The sequence below is a fragment of the Carlito syrichta genome, unplaced genomic scaffold (genome assembly GCF_000164805.1).
Source record: "Carlito syrichta isolate Samal-C Ts95f unplaced genomic scaffold, Tarsius_syrichta-2.0.1 Scaffold302537, whole genome shotgun sequence".
Lineage (NCBI taxonomy): Eukaryota > Metazoa > Chordata > Mammalia > Primates > Tarsiidae > Carlito > Carlito syrichta.
Window position 1 is genome coordinate 336,384 of NW_007246633.1, and position 21,185 is coordinate 357,568.

The 21,185-nt window shown below is 39.1% G+C and overlaps 1 protein-coding gene across 1 annotated transcript in view; it reads right to left on the minus strand.

Moving 5' to 3' along the window:
* Nucleotides 1–1,592: 1,592 nt before the first annotated feature.
* Nucleotides 1,593–21,185, minus strand: part of SARAF (store-operated calcium entry associated regulatory factor) — a 24,972-nt gene continuing 5,379 nt past the window's right edge. The window contains exons 2-6 of the mRNA XM_008056812.2: nt 12,712–12,890; nt 8,189–8,603; nt 5,890–6,031; nt 5,142–5,296; nt 1,593–2,380 (exon numbers count right to left, since the gene is read on the minus strand). Of these exons, the coding sequence (XP_008055003.1) occupies nt 2,355–2,380; nt 5,142–5,296; nt 5,890–6,031; nt 8,189–8,603; nt 12,712–12,890 (917 nt within the window). The 3' untranslated portion in view covers nt 1,593–2,354. The remainder of the gene's footprint in view (nt 2,381–5,141; nt 5,297–5,889; nt 6,032–8,188; nt 8,604–12,711; nt 12,891–21,185) is intronic.

A 21,185-nucleotide genomic window follows, 5' to 3' on the forward strand; every position in this document is an offset into this window, starting at 1 on the left:
TGATGTCTCTGCTGACATATAGTCTCTAGTTGTCCTGAGGTCTTTGCACCACTCCCTTCAAAGACCTGAAAGAAGTATCTGATTGACCGAACTTTGTCACATGTCCATGCCCTAGCTGCAAGAGGAAGAAGGAATATCATGTGCCCCTAAGAAGCAGAGTAGTGAGAAAGACCTACACTTAAAAGATAATTATAATGTAACACACTAAGTGCAACAGTAAAGTACAACGTGTTATGGAAAAACATTATAAAAACTTAAGCCAGTCTTGGAGATAAGGAACAGAATGGAAGAAATAAAGGAGCTTCAGAAAGAAGCCTACTTCAGTAGGAGCACTCCTAATTTGTGAAAGTACCAGAAAGCTCACCCTAGCATCCAAAGGTTCTACTGAACTCTCATGTGAATTAAACTGCAAAGGCTTTCTTTAAATTGTTTCCTAAAATGTAAAAATGAGGCTCTCAGGTTACAAGGCTTAACTATGCACAACCATGGGGGGCTTGGAGATTTAATTATTGTTCTAAAAGCAATTTTTTCTGGCAGCGGCTTTCACATCTTCCCTAAATTACCTTGAAAACATATGCAGCCATAAAGGACAAAATTATGAACTTCACAGCAACTTAGATGGATTTAGAGTCCATCATACTGAATGATCTTGTGGCAGAGAGGGGCTGATAACAGTTAAAAGTATTCCTGGGTGACAGTGAGACTCCAACTCAAATAAATAAATAAATAAATAAAAATAAAGATCATTCTGCAAGCTCTGAAAACCTGCTAGACAGGTTTTGCTTGAGAAAACCCAATAGCATAAAGATGGCTTTCCTGGAAATGCAAAACAGCAACCAATTCACAACCTTAACCCAAATCCTCTCTTTGTGAAGTTATCGGTTTATAACCCCTGCTTGTTATGCATATTCTGGCAACCACTTGTTCTTTGAAAATCTGGTTTTGCTAAGTACAACCTTGTAAGTTACAAAGAAAATGTATAGACACGCAACCCGACCCCCTCCCTTACCTAAACTCAGGTATAAGATCCCTCTCCTCCCACCCTGGGGTGCTCAGCCTAGGAGCATTAGCCCGCTGAATCGAGCCAATACGCGCTAATAAAACTACTACTTCCTAAGATAGCCTCAGTGTCACAGCCTCTCTGTTTTCCCGCAACAATCTACCACAGAAACAAAGAACTGAACGCCTCATGTTCTCACTCATAAGTGGACCCTGAACATTAATCATAATACTACAAGAGAGAGATTGGCAGTAGCGGGACACTGCTGGGGGGTCGGGGGAGTCACATAATTTCACTAAGTTTACCTGATCCTACACCAGGGCAAGTGAGGACCAGTGGGAGGCCCAAACTTCACCTGCATATAGACCACTTATGTACCTAATCCTGACCTAGACTCCACATCTTTAAAATAAAGAGGAAAAAAAAAAGAAAGTGTTTACCAAATAACTAAGGGATGACTACCACATAAAATTATTGTTTTGGGAGCCAGAACTTCTACATGAGCCCTTTGCCATAGGGACAAAGGGTTAACAAAAAAAAAAGGAACACCTATTTGTGTCCAGGCTAATAGAAAGAGACTAAACCCCTCACATGTTTTTATTGTCATTTTAATTTAAGATTGAAACAGACTGTTACAACAATAGTTAAGATTCCACAGAGAATTGCATGCTTTTGTTATTAAAAGACCTTTGTTGAAGCATTCGAACTTTACCACTTATGAACTGAATATGAAGGGTCCAAGTATTTGTCTGCACACAATCATTCACAACAACCTTCTAGATGCTTATTTTCTATCTTTTCCTATAGAAGGTAATTCTCACTTACCAGAAGGCTACCACCATTTCTACCATTGAAGGATGTAAAGCTCCAGAGCTCAAAAGTGACCAGAACTCACAAATTAGTATAATTAGTAGCCCAAAGCTTGGTTTAAATGTTTGAAGAACACAAACACCAAATAATTTAATAACAAACAGAATATTATTGTCTCAGTAAGGTAATAACTCATCAGCTACAACCACCTAAGACTGAAATACAATGACTTCATTCTTAATGCTGCTTATGTCATCACAGGTTTTAGAAATTAAACAACAGATTTTCAGCATTCCACAGTAATCATCACTTTCCAAAACTGCAATATACAACTGCATGTTACACTAACATACAATACGTAAATATTTTGTCACATATCAACTCAGCCTCAAATAATAGAATACAAAAAGCTATACAGGACGAAACACCACAGAATTTTGAATATCCCCTTTTCCCTGTTGTTAGCAAGTAGCACTTTTTCTAAAGAGAAAGTGATGAAAAATCCGCAATTTTTCCATCCACTATTTGACTTCGACTTTCTACTTTATCGTCTTCTGGTACCACCATAGCCTAGAATGAGAGGAGTAAAATTGATATTAGTTTTTTTAATGCATTAAAATTGCTTATAACATTACAAAAGTAATACATGTTTATCGTTAGACAATGAATGAAAGATAAGCCGGGCTTGGTGGCTCAGCCTATAATCCCACACTTTGGGAGGCCGAGGTGAGTGGATTGCCTGAGCCCGCAGGTTTGCGACCCGCCTGGGCAACTTGGCGAGACTTCATCTCTACAATAAATCAAGAAATCAGACAGGCGTGGTAATGCATGCCTGCAATTCTGGCTACTCAGAAGGCTGAGGTGGAAGGATCACCAGAGCCCAGCGGGTCGAGGTTGTGGTGACCGGGAGCGGCCACTGCACTCCAGTCTGGGCGACAGAGTGAGACTCCAAAAAAAAAAAAAAAGAAAGAAAGAAAGATAAGAGAAAGAAGAATGAGCTGCTAGGAGGAACAGGGCTCTGCAGGATAGTGCAAGCATCTCCCACAACAACCTTCCCACTCACTGAGGCTACGACACTCACACACGCTTGCTGGAATGACTTAGTCAGGATCAAAGAAATGATGTGTTCTATAGTGGGGCCAATGTGTTACAGACAATACTCAAAAGTCTAAGCCAGAAAGGCAGACAGATCAATGGAGTATAAGCTATGACCTGCTACTTCTCCTGACTCCAGCAGTAAACAGAAGAAATGTGGAGAGGGTTCGTCTTTCAATGGTGTTACCCAGACATCTGACACTGACATACACACTTACACACAAGCGTGCACAAGTACACACAAAGAGACTAAAAAATGGCAAGTTTTCCCATCTGGAAGGTCTCTCAACTATTTCCGGGTTTTCTTTTAGATTATTTGGTAATACTTTATGATTTTCTTCATATAAGTCCCATACATTTCTTTTCTTTTTTTTTTGAGTCAGAGTCTCACACTGTTACCCAGGCTGGAGTACGGGGGCATGCTCACGGCCACCACAGTTTCGACCTGCTGGGCTCAGGTGATCCTTCTGCCTTACTGCATCAGTCTTCCAAGTAGCTGGAACTACAGACATGCGCCACCACGCCCAGCTAATTTTTTTATTTATTGTAGAGAGGAGGTCTCGCTATGTTGTCCAGGCAGGTCTCAAACCCGTGGGCTCAGGCAATCCTCTCACCTCAGCCTCCCAAAGTGCAGGGTTTATAGGCATGAACCACTGGGCCCGGCTAGTCCCATACATTTCTAGTAGATAGTCTGGATGATGATTTTTTTCCAAGTTTTGTTTCCACTGAGAATGAGTTTTCTTCTGTAATGATATGCCTTACCTAGCTATATTATTAAACATTCTCCTAATCATTTCCCCTTTTACCCCCCCAAAAGTAACCACTATTTTATCATCTAACACCATAGATTAGTTTTGTTTTTAAATATGTATTTTATAAAACATAAACGCTATAATCATATTGAATATATTCTATTTTTTTTTTTTGGTAGAGACAGGGTCTTACTATGTTGCCCAGACTGGTCTCAAACTCCTGGTCTCAAGCAATTCTCCTGACTCAGCTTCCCAAAGTGCTAGTGTAGGCCACTGTGCCTGGTCCATACTGCATATACTCTTTTGTGTCTGGCTTCTGTATATGTAGTAGATCCATCCATTCATCCATGCTATTGCACACAACTACTTATTATTTCCACTTGCACAGTATTTTACTATATACAGTACATGTAGTTCAAAGTATCATCCATTTTCCTGCTGATGGATAGGTGGACTGCTTCCAGATGGAAGCTATTATGAATAGGGATGCTGTGAACAACTTTGTGCTTATCTCTCAGTGTACAAGTGCATGCATTTCTGTTGCTATACATCTGAGAGTGAAATTGCTGGGTCCTGGATACACTTAGGTTCAATTTTAGTAGGTAGAACCAGTTTTTCTTTTTTTTTCTTTTTTCTTTTTTGAGTTGGAGTCTCACTCTGTCACCCAGACTGGAGTGTAGTGGCCGCTCCCGGCCACCGCAGCCTCGGCCTGCTGGGCTCTGGCGATCCTTCCGCCTCAGCTTTCCGAGTAGCCAGAATTACAGGCACACGCCACCACGAGTACCAGTTTTTCAAAGTGAATGTAGCAATTTATATCCAAACCAGCACTATGAGACTCCCGCTCGAACATTTTAAAACATATGTAAATATATTTTTCTATTAATTGCAAGAATTAATCATTATTCTATAACTTCTTTCTCCTGAAAGACAAATCTAGTCCACAGCAATCGATCACTATCTCATTACCACCAGCTCCCATTTTCTGCTGATTAGCTTGATGCTTAACTCCAGTTATTACTGTTCTTTATATTACTTTGTTTTTTAACAAAATATCCTCTTAGCCACTGCAATAAACATTATAATCATATTTGACAATTATTTAAAGCATAGCTCAATATATTTTTTTGAATTTTATTGACTATAAGCTACTAAGCATAAAATTTCTAAGCTTCTACTTAGAAAATTCTGGTTTACAGTTTAAAAGATCCATAGCGATCAAGAATAAAACATATGTGGAAACTAGCATCCAGGAAAGTTTAAGTTAGAACCTTGGCTACTGAAAGAGCTGAGTCTAAATCTAATCTCTGTTTGATCTTTAAAGAATGTTTAGAAGTGCGAGGAAAGAAAGAATCTGAATATTTTGGGGTGGGTATACCAAATAAAACCATGATTGCTAAATATATAGTTAAGCATCTTAAGTTTCCAAACTATTTCTGTAGTACTTTACTGCTATACAAGAGGAACATCTTAATTTTTCCTCTTACCTGATGCAGTTCTGATTTTTGTATCTGCGTTTGAAGATGCCGAATAGCTCCCTGCACCCCCACGAAGCGGTGAGTAGGCACGACCATACCAAGTGCTGGAGTACGATGGAGGATAGGATGGGTAGTACCATGAGTCTGAGAAGGGTGTTGCTCCTCTTTAAAGATACAAAAGGCATTTTTCTTGTGAGTATAATTTTTAAATACTAAATCATCAGAAAAAGGTATCTCTGTCAATGTGTTTTTCCTGGCATATTAGGGTTAACATGCAATAAATGTTATGGTGATAGCTGTGGGAGGAAAGTGACAGGGAGCATATGTTCCTTTTTTCTGAATTTGCACTCAAATAAACCCTAGACTTAAAAGACTATTGCTATTCCAGGCATGTTCTTTTTGACCTTACTTATATTATTCTCCCACCAAACCAGACTGCTAACTGTCCCCCAAATACTGTGTTCTTTCCCACCTTCTCATTATCTCAGATGTCAAGTAAACAGTTTTTTTCCTATCTCGTAATATCTATGAGGATGACAGAGGAAGGAACACAATGAAAGAAAATGACGTATATAATACAAATCAAAGTACATATAGTGTACTTTCCCCATGCCCAGAGAATCTGGTTTAATAAGGTAATGTTATCACAATTTATTCCCCTTAGCAAAACCAAATGCAGTCAAACTGTAAGCAAAACAAAGAAGCCTCCCAAAAAAAAGGTGAATTAAAGAGCAAGTGAGATCAATGCAAAGCCTACCTATTGCTGCCAAACAAATATCCTAACATTCCTCCAGTTCCCAGGCCAGTCCAGAATCCTGGTCCTGAATTATCATATCCTTGTTGTCCTGTGAAAGCACTGCCAAACCCAGAAGTTGCACCATGGCCAATATTCTGTGGTCCTTAAAATAAAAATGATTTATTATGTATTCTCACTTAAACACAGCATAACCTACAAAAGCAGAGATAATATATTTCAGTTATTTCATTTGTACTATTGTATTTATTAATTATCAAGCCTCCATTTATAAACAAGTTGCATTCAAAAAGGTAAAATACTGATTTATAACTAAGGAGAGCATTTTCCACTGACACAGGAGAAAGAGGGATATATTCTGGGACTAGGGGCACAGAGAAGGCTCTTCCTATAAAATTACATCTGTTCTGCTCAAGATCAGCTACTAAAATACACCTCACTTTTCAGACTGACTTCCCTTCTCAGTGTGACCATCTCTAAGAGCTCCAGGTGAGAGTTGTACACCTGAGTCTCTAATGATGAAATCCAAGTGGAAGCAGCCAGCTATTTTCTTAGCTGGAAAGTCAGATCTTAAAGGGACCTACCTAAAAAGTATCTTCCACTCAGAGGAAGTTTTTCACATATAATATACACATAATTTAACCATAATATACATATTATGTTGATATGCAATATGCAAATAATGTGCTCTTACATGTATGGCACAAGAGATCTGTACATACGTGGTAATTCACATAACCACCCATCACATCAATAAACCATTTCTAGCAACCTCAGAAAGCTCCCTCATAACATTCCTAGAAGGTATCCACCTCCATCACAGATAAGCACTACTTTGACTCCTCTTACCATACTTTAGTTTTGTCCGTTCTTGAACTTTTTAAAGTAGAATCATGTACTTCTTTGTGTCTGGCACATCATTATGTCTATGAGTGTCAATCCTCCTGTTGCATATATCAGTAGTTTTTACATATTCCATTATGTAAAAAACTCAGTTTGTCCCATTCTAATGTTTATGAATATTCTATTTCCAATTTTTGGCTGTTATGAATAAAACTGCTACGAACATTCTTTTGCATGTCTTGTAGCGCATGCATGCCTTCACTTCTCTTAGGTATAGATCTAGGAATGGGGTTACTGGTCATAGGGTGGGCATATGTTTACTTCAGTAGATACTGAAAGTTTTCCAAGTATGTTACCCTTTTAACTCCTACCAGCAGCAAAGTATGAAAGTTCCAGCCACTCTACATCCTTGACAATAGTTGGTAGTCTGTCTTTTTAATGTTAGCCATTATGGTGGTTATCTGGTGGTTGAAAATAGTCTCACTGTAGTTTTAATTTACATTTTTCTAAATACTAATGATGCTAAGCACCTTTTCACACTTTTACTGGTCATCTAGATAGTTTCTATTCTTATAAAATGGCTGTTCAAGACCTCCATCCAGTTTTAAAATTAGGTTGTCCGCCTTTTCTTGAATTTGTAGTTCTTTATATATTCTAAATATCTTAGCTGAAAATATGCTTTACAAATATTTCTCCCAGTCTGTTGACTTGCCTTTTTATTTTGTTAATAGTCTTTTGTTGAACAGATGTTCTTAATTGAAATAAAACCTAATTTATCCATATTTTATTTTATGACTAGTACTTTTTATGTTCTTTTAAGAAATCTTTGTCGCTGGGCTCAGTGGCTCAGCCTGTAATCCCACACCTTTGGGAGGCTGAGGAGAGTGGATTGCCTGAGCCCGCGAGTTCGAGACCCGCCTGGGCAGCAAGACCTCATCTCTACAATAAATCAAAAAATCAGCCGGGTGTGGTAGCGCGCACCTGTAATTCCGGCTACTCGGAAGGCTGAGGTGGAAGGATTGCCGGAGCCCAGCAGGTCGAGGCTGCCAGTGGCTGGGCCACTGCACTCCAGTCTGGGCGACAGAGTGAGACTCCAACTCAAAAAAAAAGAAATCTTTGTCTTTCCTAAGGTCATGACAAATATTCTGGAAATGTAATTGTTTTATCTTTTATGTTGAGATCTGTAATACTTAATGGATTGATTTTTATGTACAGTGAGATGGGGTTGAGGTCACATTTCCTGATTAGGATGATCTACAATGTAATCAGACATCCTTAAAATAGTACTCACAAAATACCCTTATAGAAAAAAACAGAAGAGGTCAAAGAAGTTGAAAGTAAAAAAATAAAATGAGAAGACATATCTACTTTGATTCCCCGATGCAACCATTTTCTACTGAGCACAGGACTCACTACCTCACCCTCACCCTATTTACTGCCATTGCCAAGGGAAACATACCTGTGAAATCAGACTTAAAGCCTGGGGGAGGAGGTCCTGCAGAGCTGGTGAATCTCTGATAACGGGAAAATGGATACTCAGCAGAATACGGTGGAGGAGAATACTGCCCATCACTAAGGAACAGCTTATACACAACAAAGGCAATACCCAGGAGCACCGCAATGGTGACCAATCCACCCGTGCTGCAGGCATCTGCGGAGTACCACTTATAATAGTAATCAGAGAAAGAGGAAAAGCCGGGGTGTTTTCCAGACTCTTTAAATTTCTTCAGGCCGACTTCCGTATAATCTAAATTATACTCCAAGCCACAGGAACCTCTTAATACATACTGGTCTTCAGAGGAGTCATAGCCTTCACAGCTCACCACAGTTTTTCCAAACTTGTATGCAATATCTAAATCAGTTTTACATTCCCACTATGAAAAAGAATAGAAATAGGTTATTAAAAACAAAATTTTTTTCATTTTATATATATTATTTGGGCTATATAACTGTCATAAAATGGCAAAATAAAGCAAAGGAATGATCAACAAAATTCAGAATAATGAGTATTTGTGTTGAGGGAGGACAGAAAAGGGGCTTCAAAAATAATGGTAATATTAGTGTTCTTCTGATGGGTGGTGGTACATGAGTGTTCTTTTTATTAGTATTCCTTTCTCTTTACATATACATGTTATATATTCTTTTGTGCATACTGGATATTCTATAATTTGTAAAATTTTAGAAAATTTCAAAAGGTCAACTTTTTGCCACTGTTTTCAAGATCCTTCCTTTGAAAATAAGGATTATTTATAAATGTTAAGGCTCAAAAATCAGCATCCTATGTGAATATTTGGTAGCTACATATAACATCAGAGACGTAGCCAGGCTTGGTGGCTCAGCCTGTAATCCCGCGCTTTGGGAGGCTGAGGTGAGTGGATTGCCTGAGCCCGCGGGTTCGAGACCCGCCTGGGCAACTTGGCGAGACCTCATCTCTACAATAAATCAAAAAATCAGCTGGGCATGGTAGCGCATGCCTGTAATTCCGGCTATTTGGAAGGCTGAGGTGGAAGGATCACCGGAGCCCAGCAGGCGAGGCTGCGGTGGCCGGGAGTGGCCACTATACTCCAGTCTGGGCGACAGAGTGAGACTCCAACTCAAAAAAAAAAAAAAAAAAAATCAGAGACATTAATAACCTTCTGAGAAAAAAGCTTTCTGCACAAATTTTATAAAACCATGAACTAACTTTCCAGAGCCTATCTTTAAAAAGATTTTCAGAAAAATGCAAAAAGAAACCATGCTAGCTCAAAATTCCACCTTAAAAGAAAATAAGCCCGTTTAGTTCAAAATCTATAACTAAATTTTGTGAATAGGCAAATCTTTAAATCTTGATGAGAGTAGGTTCAGTTAATTCTATTGCCATTATGTAAGTTTTTGTACAAATTATTATTTCAAAGCTCAGGTATAGTATTTTACTTCTAACAGCTTTATTGAAATATAATTCACAGCCGGGCTCAGTGGCTCAGCCTGTAATCCCAGCACTTCAGGAGGCCGAGGTGAGTGGATTGCCTGAGCCCGTGGGTTCGAGATCCGCCTGGGCAACTTGATGAGACCTCACCTCTACAATAAATCAAAAAATTAGCCGGGCGTGGTAGCACGCGCCTGTAGTTCCGGCTACTTGGAAGGCTGAGGCGGAAGGATCGCCGGAGCCCAGCGGGTCAAGGCTGCGGTAGCCGGGAGCGGCCACTGCACTCCAGTCTGGGTGACAGAGTGAGACTCCAACTCAAAAAAAAAGAAATATAATTCACATACCATACAATTCACCCGTTTCAATGATTTTTAAGTATGTTCACCAAGTTGTGCTACCATCACCATAATCAATTTTAGAATATTCTCATCACCTCAAAAGAAATCTTGTACCCTCTAGCAGTCATTCCCCATCTTCCCCTTCAACCTCCCAGCCTACGTTCTATCTATATGGATTTCCCTATTCTGGACACTTCATATTAATGGAATAATAAATAATATGTTGTCCTTTGTTACTGGCTTCTTTCACTTACACAACATTTCAAAGATCGCCCATGTCATTGCATGTATCAATACTTCATTCTTTTTTATGGCTGAATAACATTCCATTGTATAGATATAACACATTTTGCTTATCGGTCATCAGTAATGGACATTTGAGTTGTTTCTACTTTCTTGCTATTATGCTGCTACAAACATTTGTAAATAAGTTTTTGTATGAATCTATGTTTTCAGTTCTGTTGGGTATATACCTAGGAGAGGAATGAGTGAGGCATATGGCAACTCTATGCTTAAACTTTTGCGGAAATGCCAGCGTTTTCCAAAGCAGCTGCATGATTTTGCATTCCCAACAGCAGTGTATGAAGTCTCCAATTTCTCCACATCCTCATCAAACTTGTTATCTGTCTTTTTTATAAACCATTATTTGGGGTGTCAAGTGGTTTCTTATTGTGGTTTGGATTTGCATTTCTCTGATGGTGAATTTTTTTCATGTTTATTGGTCATTTATGTATCTTCTTTGGGGTAATGTCTTTTTAGATGCTTTGCAATTTTAATTTGGTTATTTTTTTTCTTATTGAGTTGTTATAGTTCTTTTATATTCTAGATACAAGCCCTCATCAGATATGATTTGCAAAGCTGCCTCCCATTCTGTGGGATGTCTTTTCACTTTCTTGCTGGTATCCTTTGAAGCCTAAAAGTTTTTAACTTAGGTAATATGCAGTTTTTATTTTTCTGTTGTTGTTACTACACTATTTTTAAAATAATTTTATTTAGAGAAATATTTATAAGTTTACTGATTTAGGTAAATAAAACAAGCTAAATCTATATTGGTATTTCATGTTAACTGCTATTTTTCTAATAGTGCATACTAAAAGTGGCTTATGAGTACTATATTTAAATGTAAATTCTTGGAAGTGGAGGCGGCTCTCTCATGCTACTAAACATAATCCAATGTACAATGTATTCAACACTTTTTTGTTCATGCTATTTCCTTCTCTAAAACTCTTATCATTCCTTCCTGACACAAACAAATACTTCCTCTGTTACAGCCTTCCCAGTGGCCCCAACCAGACATGACTTTACATGTAACGTGTTTGTCTTCTATCTTCTACTAGTAAGAGTTTTTTAATTCCACCTTACTCATGTTTGTATATTGCATTTAATGTGTTTAATGAATATCATATTGACTGCCTTTTTTCCATCAAGACTGTAAAAGGAATTTAAAAGTAAAGTGGCAATGAGAATTCTGCTTTAACGTGGAGTTTCTATTATTCAACTTAGCAATACTAGGAGTAATGTTGTGAAATAAGTATTATCTAGTAAATACGAACTCTCTCTGAATTGCAGAAACAGTACATAAAGGTTGTATCAAAGAAGAATATCATTCTGAGGGGAAAAATCATCAATACAAGGGTTTGCCTAGGAACTACTCATCATAAACGTTTTTCGAAAGCAGTCTGAATACAAAATAGAAATATATAAGCAGTGATTTAAGCAGAATTCATTTAAGAAAATCTATCCCACCTCTAAAGCATTTTGTTTTGGAACTTAAGGAGATGCTCTACTCTATGTATAAAATGCCAGAGTCTCAAAGGCAGTAAATAAAGCCCACTGAGATGCTTCCATTCAGAGGTGAATACTCACAATCCTAACAATTGTAAAGTCAAATGTTTGAAGCATAACAGGGATATATGTACCCCTACTCCTTACAATCTATGATTCTTGATCATCTTTATTCCTGAAGGGTGGATTGGTATTCTTTGAGAAAAGACAGGAGAATGACAACCATAGCAATTCCCTAGCCCCACCCTCAAGTATATAAAAAGTTTTGAAAACTTACTACTAATGTCGTAGAAGGAAGTCATGGTACAAAAGCTACAATTAATATTTATTTCCAGACTTTAAAATCAGTTCATTTCAAGCTGGGTGCGGTGGCTCAAGAGTGTAATCCTAGTACTTTGGGAGGCAGAGGCAAGAGGACTGCCTAGGCCCAGAGGTTCGAGACCAGCCTAGGCAACTTGGCAAGACCTTGTCTCTACAATAAATCAAAAAATTAGCTGGGTATGGTGGCGTGCACCTGTAGTTTCAACTACTTGGAAGGCTGAGGTGGAAGAATTTCCTGAGCCCAGCAGGTCGAGGCTGTGGTGGCCCTGAGTGTGCCACTGCACTCCAGCCTGGGCAACAGAGTGAGACTACAACTCAAAGGAAAAAAAAAATCAGTTCATTAATTTTGAAGGTCATTTCTTCCAAAGGAATAGTGACTGATTAATTTATATATTTTCGGTTGACTTGAGATTATCCACATGTACTTCCCCAAAAATTCTGATAATCCTTTTGTAGTTCATCATAAGATCCTGGGTATTCACTAACATGTGCGAGTGAGATGTGCCACCCTCAAACCTTGTTATGACGCTGGCTGACCATTGGGGGGGCGGGGGGGAAGCTGACTAACGTCCCAATAAACAATTCATTGAATAAAAATCCCATTTAGACTGCCATCAATGCAATGGCTATTACCTGTACATCATACCCATCCCAGCCTTTGTTCTGACACTGTATGACTTTGGGAGTATAAGAATCACAACCAGCTGTGCCTCCAACACACTTCAGCTGTGGGATGGGATCCAGCCTACGAGAGGTAGTATAGCGGTCAGAGTAGAGCGTCAGAGCTTTTACATCCCGCAGCAACATCCTTTCTGAAATAGCAAGAACACAGATGGACACAGTAAATATCCTGTCAAACAGAAAGAATCATTGCAACAAAACTCTTGTCACAGGAAATAGGTGCAACAGTGTCTTTCTCACCTGCCTTTGGAGGATGACTAAGGAGAGGACCAATCCATTCCTCAAAGCCATCCCAACAACATTCAGGTCTTTTGCACAAAATTCAGACAGACACACCTCTAAGACCTCCCCCCCCGCCCCTTCATTTCAGGCCAGATGCTTCTGCATCACAAAGTCTACGTTATTTTCACTAAATCAGAAGAACAAAAAGTTCATTGACCTGAAACACTGTACTACTGAGTAATAATAATTATGTTTAATCAAAATGGTGAAAAATATACAAGCATTTTCCTGAAATACATTTAATGGTTAAATGTTCATGAACAAGTGAGCAGATTAATAAATACACTGACCTATTCTTACACTGGAATATACTGTAGTGGTTAAAATGAGTGAACCAGAATTCATGTATCAAACTAGATAAATGGTAAAAATGTTTTAAGTAAAATATAAGTTGCAGAATATGTTTAGTATGATAGCTTTACACACAAAGGCAAAACAGTACTATATAATGCTAATGTCTATATATGTATATAACAACAACATGAAAACATGTATAAGAATGATTAAACACCAAATTCAGGTGAGAATCTCTAGGAAGGGAAGGAGGAAAGAGGTTTAAAACATCCCCCAATGTTTTATTACTGGGGGAAAGTGAATTTGTAGTAAATATATAGTACACTGTGAAGAGTCAATAAAACTGAGTAGTGACTACATGGGGGCTCACTGTGCATTTTTGTATGCTTAAATATTCAAAATATTTCACACATTTAAATTTTAAAAATATTTCACAAATTAAAAATTTTTGCCTGGTACAGTGGCTCACATCTGTAATCCCAGCACTTTGGGAGGCAGAGGCAAGAGGACTGCCTGAGCCCAGGGGTTTAAGACCAGCCTGGGCAACTTGGTGAGACCTCATCTCTACAATAAATCGAAAAATTAGCCAGGTGTAGTGGTACATGCATGTAGTCCCAGCTACTTGGGAGCCTGAGGCGAAAGGATTGCCTGAGTCCAGCAGGTCAAGACTGCAGTGGCCGGGAGCGTGCCACTGCACTCCAGCCTAGGCAACAGAGCAAGACTCCAACTCAAAAAAAAAAAAAAAATTTGTAAATCACACTGACAAAGAGATTTAAAAAGAAAATGTCAAAACAATAAACTGTCTGGCATTCATGTACAAAAATGAATTTCAAAATATTACTAGTAAATAAAAAAACAATCTTCCTATTTATCACTCTTGGATTATGATGTAAAATACAATGGATTGGCTCACTTGTCATCCATTTTACCCTCAAACTGGTGTGCTCTCCTGCAAAGCAAAAAGAATACCAAAACTTTGCAGCTGTAGCTGCCAAAAGCAATTTTGGTTCAGCCAACCAGAGGGACTAAGCAAGGTCTAGAGAGCAGATCCTAGACTTAGACTGTGCTAGACAAGCTAGCAAGCACGGTCACGAGGACACTGGTTTCCAAACTGACAGTATTCCAGTATCTTCTAATTAGCTTCATGGCCGTCAAGAGGCTTGATGTAAACAGTCTATTTTTCACTGCTGAGAATATAGCAGGCATCACTTTTTACCATTTTGTTAGCACCCAATTTCCTACATTCAACCTGCCAAAGTAGCAAAATTTACTGCATCCCCAAATTCCACTAAAACTACAATAAACTGTTTTGATTATCTGAATGAACAAGTCAGGTAAAACAAAAGAGAAGATGGCAACAGAATTTTGGAACGAGAAAGTGAATGGACAAGTGGTAGGTGACTGGACCTAAATGAAAGTCAATGCCAGACCAGTAAAGAGAGGAGCTGAGAACCAACCTCATGTACATCATAGAATCCCTAAAAGGAACAGGAAATGGCAGCTCTTTAATTGGAGGTGCCTAAAATACACACTGTAGGGTTAAAGCTATTTGAGAAGTTACATCTCTCCCCAACTCTACACTGCTGTAACTCTCCCCTTCTCCACTCAGGAAAATATTTAGAGATTGATTCCCTGGAGAGCATCAAACTGAAGGGATCTGCACCGGGGGCTGTGATACAAAACAACAAAACTGGGAAGCCATGTCACTGTAGGCACTCTAAATGCTGAAAGCACAGACCTCTTTGCCCACAGAGCTCGCAAAATGCTCTCAGCCATTCCTTGCCCTCCAAGTAGGAGACTGGATGTCCATTCCCTTTGTAATCTAATCAAGAAGAAATACTTAAAAATACACTGACATCAGGAATTTCCACCAAAAAAGAACAACCCAGGTCATCCTGCAGTGAAGTTCAAAAGCAAAAGTGCAACCAACCACACACTGATAGCTTCCAATCATCTTTTTGGTTGCTCACCCTTAATCATTAGCAGAGAGCCAAGGGTCACTAATCCCGCGCCTTTGGGAGGCTGAGGTGAGTGGATTGCCTGAGCCCGCGGGTTCGAGACCTGCCTGGGCAGCGAGACCTCATCTCTACAATAAATCAAAAAATCAGCTGGGCATGGTAGTGCACGCCTGTAATTCCGGCTACTCGGAAGGCTGAGGAGTAAGGATCGCCGGAGCCCAGCAGGTCAAGGCTGCGGTGGCCGGGAGCGGCCACTGCACTCCAGTCTGGATGACAGAGTGAGACTCCAACTCAAAACAAACAAACAAACATAAGGAAAGGCCCTGCTATGGTTTGACTGTGACTCCCAAATTTCATGTACTGGAAACTCAATCCCCAATACAATAGTATTGAAAAAGATGGGACCTTTAAGAGAGGTCATGAGAACTCTGCCCTCATGAATGGATTAATGCCATTATCGCAGGTTTCTGATAGAAGGATGAGTTTGACCCCCTTCCTTCTTTCTCTCACACTCTCTTTCCCTTCCACCTTCCACAACAAGATATCACAAGAAGGTTCTTGACAGATGTTGACACCTTGATATAGGACTTCCCAGCCCACAGAACTGTGAGAAATAAGCAACTTTTCTTTCTTTATAATTTCCCAAGTCTTTGGTAGTGTGTTATAGCAACATAAAACAAAGACAACCCCTAGCAAGAATATAGCAACCAGGACAAAACAAAACAACAACAAAAGCAACGTGGAAGAAAAACAGACTGCGCAAGAAGAAGAAAACTTTTTTTCTGTAATTCTAGCACTTTGGGAGGCCAAGGTGAGCGGATTACCTGAGCCTGCGGGTTCGAGACCAGCCCAGGCAACTTGGTAAGACCTCATCTCCACAATAAATCAAAAATTAGCCGGGCATGGTAGCACACGCCTATAGTTCCAGCTACTTGGAAGGCTGAGGTGGAAGGATTGCTGAACCCCAGCAGGTCAACGCTGGAGTGGCCATGAGTGTGCCACAGCACTCCAACCTGGATGACAGAGTGAGACTCCAACTCAAAAAAAAATACTATAATATCCTCAGAGAGATGAGAGAAAAATACTGCAATAAAACGATCATTTTTAAAAGGACTACTCAGAGAAAAAATAAAGAGCTATTGGAAATTAAAAACAGGACAGCCAAATTAAAAACTCAAAAGAATTGTTAAAAGTTAAAGGTAAGAGAATCTTTTAGAAAGTAAAGCACCATAAAAATGGAAAGTAGTAGGGGAAAACAAATTATAGAACTAGTTCAGGAAGTTCAAAAAGGCAACAGAGGTTTCAGAAAGAAAGGACAAAGAAATCAGATGAGACAAATTGAGTACTATAATTCAAGAAGTGTTCCCACACTGGAAAATGGGAGTTGCCATACTGAAGAGACCTAAAAAATACCCAGACCTGAAAAAAACAGACCACACAAAGACACAAAAGATAAATTTAGAACATTAAAGACAAAAAAAAAAGATTCTACAAATTGCCAGAAGAAAGGGAGAAAAACAAAACACATAGAAAAGGTAAGAATTACACTTATAATCCTAGCACTTTGGAAGGCCAAGGTGGGAAGATTGCTTGAGCCCAGGAGTTCAAGACCAGTGTGGGCAACATAGCAAGGCCTCATCTCTCAAAAAAAAAATTCCCCCCAAAATTAGCCAAGTATGATGGCTTGGGAGTGTAGTCCCACCCAGCTACTCAGGAAGCTGAGGCAGAAAGATCACCTAAGTCCAGGAGGTCGACACTGCAGTGAGCCATGATCATGCCACTGCACTCTAGCCTGAACAACAGAGTGAGACCCTGACTCAAAAAAAAAAAGGAAAAGAAAAAGAAAAGTTTCAGATATTTCAACAAGATAGAAAAAGAAAATGGAGAAATGTCCTCAAAAACTCTAAAGAAAAAAGTTAGGCTGGGTATAGAATTCTAGGTTGTTATTCCAGTAGGAGGGTAGAATAACTACATTTTCAGATATTTGAAAAGTTGCAAAGTATTTACCTTACTAAAATATTCATTTTCAGTAAGATATCAAAAAATATTTATTACCAAGAGGAAAAAAACAATTAAACAAAGAGAAGGACATGGAAATCAGAGAAGTAAAAAAAATAACTGCATGCAGGACAAAAGGAATCCCAAAGAGAATGAGGAATGAAAGTACCGGGATGACAGTCATGTGCCAGTCAGTGGACAAGTTCACATCAAAAGAGCACTTCTCAAAAGACAGACAAAGCACTAAGTTCTCTGCTGCTACCACAGCACCTCTTCTGTTGCAGAGGCCCTAATTATGGTGAGACTGATGTTTCCCATGACTTTCCCCAGTGACTTCCCCAAAAGGGACTCTTAGAATCCCAGGGACTCTGAAACCAGAGACTTTCTTTACACCTCTGGGAAAACAGCTAGTCAAAACGTTAAAAGCTTTACCACATATTATGAAAAACTAAAGAGGAGTGAGGACACCTAACGTGATATAAATGCTGTATAAATAGTTGTTATGCTGTATTTTTTATTTATATTATTTTTACTGCTGTGTTTTTTTTTAAATATTTTCAATCAATGGTTGGTTGAATCCATGGGTGTGAAACCCACAGATATGAAAGTCCAATGGCATACATAAATGTTTTATGTATTTATCTGCTACATATTTCATAAGCTTTTTTAAATCTAAAAGTAATACCTTTGGCTGGGCTCGGTAGCTCAGCCTGTAATCCCGCACTTTGGGAGGCCAAGGTAAGTGGATTGCCTGAGCCCACAGGTTCGAGACCCACCTGGGCAACTTGGTGAAACCTCATCTCTACAATAAATCAAAAATGAGCCAGGCGTGGTAGCACGCGCCTGTAGTTCCAGCTGCTTGGAAGGCTGAGGCGGAAGGATCACCGGAGCCCAGCGGGTCAAGGCTACAGTGGCCGAGAGCTGCCACTGCACTCCAGTCTGGGCGACAGAGTGAGACTCCAACTCAAAAAAAAAAAAAACCAAAAAAAAGTAATACCTTTTACAAGGTGGAATTTATTCTTTCTCCAATTTCACATTCCTGTGATAATCAAAATTAACATCCTGTTAAGTACCTTTCCTCATCCCTTTTCTCACTCAGCCAGACAGACACATATACAGGGTTTGCTTTGATTTTTGTTAGTTTATTTTCATAAAAATTGAATATACAGTACATATTACTCTCCAGACTTTTTTTACTTAATCATAGATATTCCTTCAGGTCAGCAGATACAGATCTCATTTATACTTGTTTAACAACAACAACAAAAAGTAATAATTTCACTAAGACTGACAGGCCACATTCACTCACTCAAATGCAATAAAACTAGAAAAATATAATAACCCAATATACAAGTCTAAAAATAATAATGAGGCTTTAAAGAATTTAATTGGGAAATGACAAAAAAAAGCCTTTACATCACATGGATATCAAAACAGATTTCAAATTGGGCTTGCAAACTCAAATGCCTTTAAGTGCCAGTCAAATGTTTAAAATACATGAGAGATCACTAGCTAAAGCTAGCTGAGTAGAGCACGCAAAAAGTGGTAGAGTTGGTGATAAACAGAGTTCAAATCCCAGCTAAAGCCATTGAGGTTTTAAAATTTTAGGGCAATTCATCCAACTAACATTCCACAAACTTCGGGTTCGGATTTTTTTTTTTTAACCAATATCTGACATGGTGGTTCACACCTGTAATCCCAGTACTTTGGGAGGCCGAGGCAAAACGACTGCCTGAGCCCAGGAGTTCAAGACCAGCCTGGGCAACTTGGTAAGACCTCATCTCTACAAAAAACAACAACAAAAAAAATTAGCCAGGCGTGGTGGTGCATGCCTGTAGTTCCAGATACTTGGAAGGCTGAGGTGGAAGGATTGCCTGAGTCCAGAAGGTCAAGGCTATGGTGGCCATGAGCATGCCACTGCACTCCAACCTGGGTAACAGAGTGAAACTCTGACTCAAAAAAAAAAAATCTATAGGGCACAAAAGAATATTTACAACCTAGATGATTTATGCTAAGAAATTAGAAAAAAGTAAGTCAAAATAAAATAACAGAGAATAAAGATAAAAATCTTTTCTAAAAAGTAGAAAAACTAAAAAAAACAAAACATGGTCCTTTACAAAAGAGATAAGCAATACATAAAATTGTTAGGTAGACCAGGTGCGGTAGCACATGCCTATAACCCAGCACTTTGGGAGGCCAAGGCGGGAGGATTGCTTGAACCCAGGAGTTTGAAAGCAGCCTAGGCAACACAGTAAGACCTCATCTCTACAACAACAATAACAACAAAAATCAGCCAGGCATGGTTGCGTGCACCTGTAGTCCCAGCTACTAGGGAGGCTGAAGCGGAAGGATCACCTGAGCCCAAGAGGTTGAGGCTGTGGTGAGCCGTGATGGTGCCAGTGTACTCCATGCTGGGCAACAGAGTGAGGCTCCAACTCAAAAAAAAAAAAAAAAAAGACACCAAGCAAAAAACTAACCAGCAAGATAATGACTAGCTGATCAAATCATGTAGAAATCTATGAAAATCTAAGAATCCATAATGATACTCAGAGGGAATGCCAAAAACTCATTTGTCACCACTTGAAGTAGCTACTAATTACTTCCTCACTTTGAAAACTGGTAATTAAAGATTAACAATTAAATGTTTATCCTCACTTTTTAATGAAACTGCAATCTGAAATAACCTCAGGTGATAAGGGAAACTGTAATTTTACTGAAAATGCTTGCTGAAAAACATAGAAGTGATAGAATTAGAAAACAATTCTTCATTTTCATTTTATAATCCCTAAAGAGTGATTCAGAAAAGGAGCAGTATTAAAGCCATTAGGCAAACGGATATTGGTATGACGCTAAGTAGCATTATACAGATTTCTAATCATTTCCCACTTTCTAATCATAAGCGGAAAAAATATAAACCTTCCAAAGGAGAGATAAGGCCAGTTTAATCCAGTGGTCAATCTTAGCATCACTAATGGTGGAACAAACTGATATTACCCCATCTTTTATGATTTACTTCCCAAAAGTATTTAATATGAATCTAATCAATCCTTTGAATCTGACATCCAGTTTACTAAAAGTACAAGGGGGATGGGGGGAAGGGTTAAGAGAAAACAGAATCCAGAAAGTAGGATACTATTCTGAAGGACAACTTGCCCATTCTCTTTAGCAAACCCATAGCACAAAAGGACTTTCCTAGATTTTAAAAGTTAAGGCCAGCCTGGACAACAAAGCGAGACCTCATCTCTACAATAAATCAAAAAACTAGCCGGGCATGGTGGCGCATGCCTGTTCCTACTTCTTGGAAGGCTGAGGCAGAAGGACTGCCTGAGCTCAGCAGGTCAAGGCTGCAGTGGCCATGAGCATGCCACTGCACTCCAGTTACTTGGAAGGCTGAGGCAGAAGGATCGCCTGAGACCAGCAGGTCAAGGCTGCAGTGGCCGTGAGCATGAAACTGCACTCCAGCCTTGGAGACACAGTGAGACTTCAACTCAAAAAAAGAAAGAAAGAAAGAAAGAAAGAAATCAGGATTAATTTTGCCAGGTACAATGTTATTTTCACCATATAAGAAAAAAGTTCCTTTAAAAAAAAGTGATGACCATTGAAGAATTTAGTGGTGGCCTGTCATGATGTCTTTAATTTATGTTACAATATTTCAACATTCAAAAAGAAAGTTGAAAGATAACAAAGTATAAAGCAGGACCAATAACTTCCCATAAAAATTTGAAGTATCTTTCCCAGAAGCCCTCCAGTAGTCTAACTAGAATGCCTATCTTCAAGAGATTCTACTAAAATGTGTATTCAGCTTTTTTTCGATATTTACATGGTGGTAATCAAGGGAAAGATTGGCTTTGAGAAAGGGATTGGCAGTAGTGGGAAACTGCCGGGGGGGGGGGG